This window comes from Microchirus variegatus (genome assembly GCF_963457635.1).
Source record: "Microchirus variegatus genome assembly, chromosome: 2".
Classification (NCBI taxonomy): domain Eukaryota; kingdom Metazoa; phylum Chordata; class Actinopteri; order Pleuronectiformes; family Soleidae; genus Microchirus; species Microchirus variegatus.
In genome coordinates, this window is record NC_139803.1 from 11,079,139 (window position 1) to 11,085,285 (window position 6,147).

Sequence of the window (6,147 nt, forward strand, 5' to 3'; positions counted from 1 at the left end):
CCAAGATGGTAAAGCAAACATAACGAAGAGAAATCATAATTGACTTTTGCTCCCTTTTCCAGGATTTCCAACGGCCTGGACGGCCTGGAGATTGTGAACACTCCGTCACTTTCCAAGCTGACGTTTTTTAACGTGTCTGACGGCGACTACGGCAACTACAGCTGCGTTGCGATCAACAAACTGGGCACCTCAAACACAAGCTTCCTTCTGTATGGTGAGCACATCTGTTACGACACACATAATGCACTACTTTGTCTGCCAAGTATCCGATTGTGCAGATCAATTATCATATAATAATTATATATGAATAATTAAAACAAATGTGGGAATGATTTTTACAACACACAGAGCGAATCTGGGGCCTCGCACATTCTGCTCAAATCGTGAATGTGTGAGAAATGTATGCCGCTTTTATAGAGATGGTGACTAATTAAATTCGATTCATCTGGCTGAGCTGGCTGAATCCCTACTGGTTCCCTACTTAAGATGTAGGAATGGAAAAAGGTTTGGCATATTTTAGAAACACACACACATATAGATAAATGTTAAAGCATTTTTTTTCTGTTTCATGCCGGAGCAGCTGCACCCACACACACACACACACGTGTATTACAAGCCTGTGCACACAGTGTTGCACCATATGAACATTATCTTTAAACAATTATGTTCCCACACAACTAGACTGCAAAGGCCACCTGGGTACGTCTTAGAAAAGATCATACTTGATAACATACCAGGATGTCCTCATAATAATGTGTTTTGTTCATCCGCTTTTCAAAATAAAACGAAATATGACAGGGGAGCACATGGGAGGGTCACTCTGAAACAGGAAGACATGACCACAGAGAGAATATCATCATTCCATTCACGGATTTGAACTTCCATGATTTATAACATTTAAATGACGGCGGTCAAGTCAGCAGTCACTTGGCTTTCCACGGTCAAATCAGCCGCTCCTAACTTACGTCAATTCTAATCGAACGGTCCAAACCAAGCAGTCCTATTTCCGGTTTTCAAAAATAAATAAAAACAAGGTACTGGTTTCAGAAATGACCCTCTTACTTCCAGGAAAAAGCATACAAATGTCACAGGTCACGTTCAGGTTACGTTACTTGTGTTAGATGGAAACATCTAAACTGGAAGAATTAGGAAACGTTTGTTTTCTGTTGGTTTTTTTTTTTCATCATTTTATTTTGAAAAACCAACAAATGGATGATACACCAATTATAATAGTGTAAAAACAGTGTTGAAAGCACCATCCCCTCCTCACGCTTGTGAACTAAAATATCAACAAAAAGTGTCATTTTCCCAAAAATCTTTTTCTCAAGCAAGATCATTTCTTTAGCTGTGTGGGGTACATAATTTAAGGGATACAGTGTTGGTATATTACACATTAATAAAATGTTTCCAAGCTGAATTTCGGAATAAAATAGCACCAACATCAATGACATCATCCGATACTCTACTGTAACATGCCAAAGGCCGTTCAGATTCCACTAAAAACATATAGCCTAACCCGAGGTGACACTCCATCTTTCAGACGATCTCTTCATCAATGTTAAGTGAGAATTAAAACAGGTCATTGACACAGACTTGACTTCTCTTTTGCATGTAACTGCCCAGCAGCAATTGTCTTGCCTTTCACAAGTGTTGCCAGTGATGTGTTAAAGTTACCGGTTTTCCGACATATTGCTCTGTTTCATGTGTTTCCCCCTGGTGTAGTGGTAATTGAACCCACTAGCTCAACGCTATTGCAAGGTTAGTATTCCTCGCCAGCGTGTGCACTTTTCAGCTGTCGTGGATTGAAAATAACCCTAACCCTTAACTGCATGCTGGGACATGATGAACATTACCATTTTCACAAACTGGAAGTTGGGATGCAGTGTCACTCTTATTTGTCTCCCCCCTTTATTTGACGAGGAGGAGACAAATCATTGCTTGGCTCATATCAGCGCCGCGCTGCTTTAATGAGTTCTTTTTCTTTTCCTGTTACATTTATGAATTGATTTGTTTGCACCGTGGTGTGATCATATTTGTATCTTTGTGAAAATGGTCAATGTTGCCTGTGCTTCTCATCATGTTTCATTTGTGTGCAAACCTAACCTGCCTCTCTGTTTGGTATGGGCCTCATTTTGATGATTTTTGCATGCTCCTTTTTTTTCACAATGTAAGTATTAACTCTTTCTCATCGTCGTTGTCTGTGCTTGTGTTGTATTTCATTAGTGCGTGTAAAAGCCTCTGCAGGACGACGTGTCTCCCGTATCTGCCTGTGTAGATCGTAGATAGTAGATCTGTGGTGTAGATTACCCTTAAAACGTGTGGAACAAAGGCACACCCTCACCTCTCGTATCATTGACTGTGTCCTTGTCAGTTCTGGCTGCGACGCCCTGTGTGTAAACAAACTCACGCCATTAACACGCACAGAAAAGTATTAATGGCTTTGATTGTGTCTGTGAGTGAATGTCATTATTCTAATTAACCATATGCAGGATTAGGGATAATCCACTGTGACAGAGTAATTGGATAGATGCCCCAAAGGAAACTGTGGTGAACTTGCGGAAATCCAAAGGAAATGAGTGTTCGCTGTGTGACAAGCTTCAAAGTAAAAAGTTCAAATTTGTCCTCAATCCAGAGACAATGCGTTCGTTCACTTACAAGGAACGTTCCTCATCCCAGGAAAAAAGTGTCAAATGAGTTTGCCTCATGAACATGAGAAGCAACAATATTTGAGCACATAATAAGCGGATGTGGCAGTACTTAAATTCAACAGCCACTCACTCATCAGTACATTATTACTCTCCTATAAAATGATGAAGTATTTGTTCCCTGAATATTGTCGCACACTGGACATCTCCATTTTTAATAGTTTCCATATTTAAAGTGAGACAGCAGCAAACTTTAGGGTTCTCTGAATCATAAGTAAGGCGAGAGAAAAGTTGGGTTGGGATCAAAATGAGTGAGCAAACGAACACAAACTGGAACGTGATAATTATATTAAACTGAAACAACTGGAAATGCTGTAATAGCGTTTTTACTTACTGTATAATATGTACAGTGCAAACAGAAATGGGCTTTAGTGCCGAGCAAATAAATATTTGTTTTGAGACTTCACTCGCAAAATCTGCATGCGACTGAGACAGAATAAGCTCCAGGGTTTATCAAAAAGTGACACTGAGCTTCCCTGGAAGTGACTATTTTGCCACATTTGTCCGTTTTTCACTTTCTAGAGGGAGAAAAAAAACGTCTATTCTGTGCTGTTTCTGTTGGTTTTAATGTGCCGTGCAGCTACGGCAATGAATGAGAAGAAGATCTTAACAAAGTAGTCATATCGTTGCTCGTGTTACGGCGAACTTTTAGTCGTGAAATGTAAACACAACAGGACACATTTGACAATTTATTTCATTTTAGAGGAAGCAGAGCTGTCATAGAGCGATACTTTCTGAAAGCTCCACAGGCTCACCTGAGGTATGACAGGAGTTAAACACTGGGGCTTCGAATGTCAGAAAAATAAACACTTCATACTCCAGTACGTATCCAGTAACACTAATGTTTCACTGTATTTGCCAAAACATGAGCAGTAACATACATTTGCTGACTCCCAGTTTCAGCTGACGAAAGCAAACCGTTTGAAGAAAATCCTCTCTTTATAGACCGGGTCTGGGTTTTAAGAATGCCCCGGTGACGGACAGATTACATTTCAAATGCTGAGCTGTGCCCAGTTTTAATCTGATTAAACTTCACACATCGCATTTGATGTTGCAGACCGCATCATTTTGATGGTCACACTCGTACGCAGGCGCTAAGTTCACCTCCTGCCTCCTGCTGGAAGCTTCTACTGTAGCCGCTGTATCATTGTCATTTGATGTGAATCCTAACAAAGACCGTTTCATGTCTGTGGGTTTACCTGCCTCCACCAGCCGTTAATACACGTCCACTTTCAGCGACATCTGCTTTGAAAACAGCAATTCCGAGCGTTATGCTCAGTCATGAAAGTGTAAAAGAATCAGAAAAGCATTTACAAAATCAGAAGTGACTCATTTAAGACATACAATAGGTATGTTATGCTAAGTTATTCAACTAAACGTGTGCTAGAAAGCGATTAGATTAATTTAGAATCAGCTGTTTGTCAGGGATGATGAACCGAGCTCGAAGGTGGTTGGCCAAATGAGGCAACGTCAATACTTCCAGGGAAGCTCAGCTTCTCTTGGAGTCAATGGATGATGATTGGAGGAACTGTCGGAAAGGCGGAAGCAGAAAACACAGAAACAAACACGACAGCGGAGCCTTTTCTGCCTCAGTCACGTATGGAGGGAAGTCGAAGGCGAATAGCTGCTCCTTGTGTGTTATTTGCTCGCTGATATAGACCATTACATTTCCTTTTCCTAGTTGTTCGTTTGCATAATTTATGTAAGAATTTAAATGTAAATAATTGGGCTAGAAATTAGCTTTCCCCCCCGTTTCAGAGATCAGCAACCGCCACTGACACAAACGTAAATTGAAAACAACAAAGTATCTAGGGTAGACCCTTGAGGTGCTCCATATAGCATCAAAATGACTTAAACGTAACGTTTAGGATTATCTCCAGTGAAAGTGATGATGATAAAGGTAGATTCACTTAATCTGCAGACACGGTGATGCAACTGCAAATGCTAATCATGTTGAAAATAGAGTGTGAAGCAGTCACCTCACAAGGATTACATCATTTCCATTTGCTATCCGTCTCAGCAGATAGAGCATTAATTGATAGAGGAAAATGAAATCCTTAATTGTTAAAGTGTATTATTTTTCTTCCTCGCTCGTTCCATGCTGTCAGGACCGAGAGCAGTTCTGGACGGCAGTGGCGGCGGCGCAATGGGAGTGCACGCACACACCTGGATCCTCTTCATAGTGCTTCTGCCACTGCTGCTTCGATTTTGAAGCGTATTTGATTTGAATGGGTTGTGTGTGTGTGTGTGTGTGTGTGTGTGTGAGGTTGTCTGTGTTTTTTTTGTTTTTTTTCCAACCAGAATCATAATATGATGCACAGTGGGTGCATGAGGTACCAAGTTATGTAATGATAATGATATAGAGATTAAGTACATAACATGTTTTTGCTTGGTTTGCTTGTTTTGATTTGTTTGTTTTTTTCGTTTTTAAAGGATGTAACAGGTGTTTCATGAATTGAGTTTGATATATATTTTTTTCCCTCTCGCGCTCTAAATTATATTATTCTTGATTGTCTGTTTTTCTTTGGGAGGGAAAAAAAAAGTGTGTGATTTTTAAAAATGAGGCAAACGCTATTCAAACTGGATTTTTCTTAACTTTTAACCACATTGCATATTCATCCCAACTCTAGGAAGAAAAAAAAAATTACAGCACGTATGAGAGGTGAATGTTAAATACCTCAAAGTCAAAGTGAGACAGTGGAACAGAAGGGATTGAGGCTACCCTGAGGCTGAAAGCCTGGTATTATCATATTTTAATGTATAATAATTATCATTCAGTCTGGATGTTGAAAAGCAAAATTGTTTTTGACCCTCAAGTATTTTTGTTCTCCGCATTCCCGTGATATACTTGCAGTTGTTACATGCTAATATTTGAGGTTTAATTTTATTTTATTCGTCCAGTTTTGTTTTAATATCGAAATGTTTGAGAAGGGTAAATATGAAGCTGTAATTATTTAGGACAAATACCATAGTTCAATGTCTTTGTTGTATTTTTTATTTTATTTTTTTTCATTTCTTTACCAGTACAGTTGTACACAATAATGTTGTCAAGAATAATTATGTCATAACAAAGTAATTAATTAGGAGGGCGAGTCGACGTGTGCGACTTGAGTAATGCAAATTTTACAAATGCTGTTGCTACTTCTTTGAATATCCTGCAATTTTTACACACTGATTTGAGAAAATGCTCCGTGTTTCATGTTTCAACGCAGCAGTGGAAGGTCAGGGACCACTCGGTACAACCATGTCAACAGAAAATAAACAACTCTGCATGTATTTAGGCGCCAGTGACCCCCCCCAACCCCAAAGAATGATGACGTTTATACAGCACCATACATCTGTTTTCTCATCTCCTTTTCTGTCATATTACAAGGAAAAGTTGTGTTTGGCTCTAATCTGGGGGGCGACAATAATCTAAAATGATTGATACCTTTAAACCAAA

General features: G+C 39.4%; 1 protein-coding gene across 1 annotated transcript in view; it reads left to right on the forward strand.

The window, feature by feature from the left end:
- The window catches only part of ntm (neurotrimin), a gene marked incomplete at both ends in the record, with an annotated part of 103,084 nt that extends 98,167 nt beyond the window's left edge, over positions 1–4,917 (forward strand). Inside the window, 3 exons of the mRNA XM_083909948.1 lie at positions 63–214; positions 1,723–1,758; positions 4,814–4,917. Coding sequence (XP_083766074.1) covers positions 63–214; positions 1,723–1,758; positions 4,814–4,917 — 292 coding nt within the window. The remainder of the gene's footprint in view (positions 1–62; positions 215–1,722; positions 1,759–4,813) is intronic.
- Between the last annotated feature and the right edge of the window lie 1,230 nt (positions 4,918–6,147).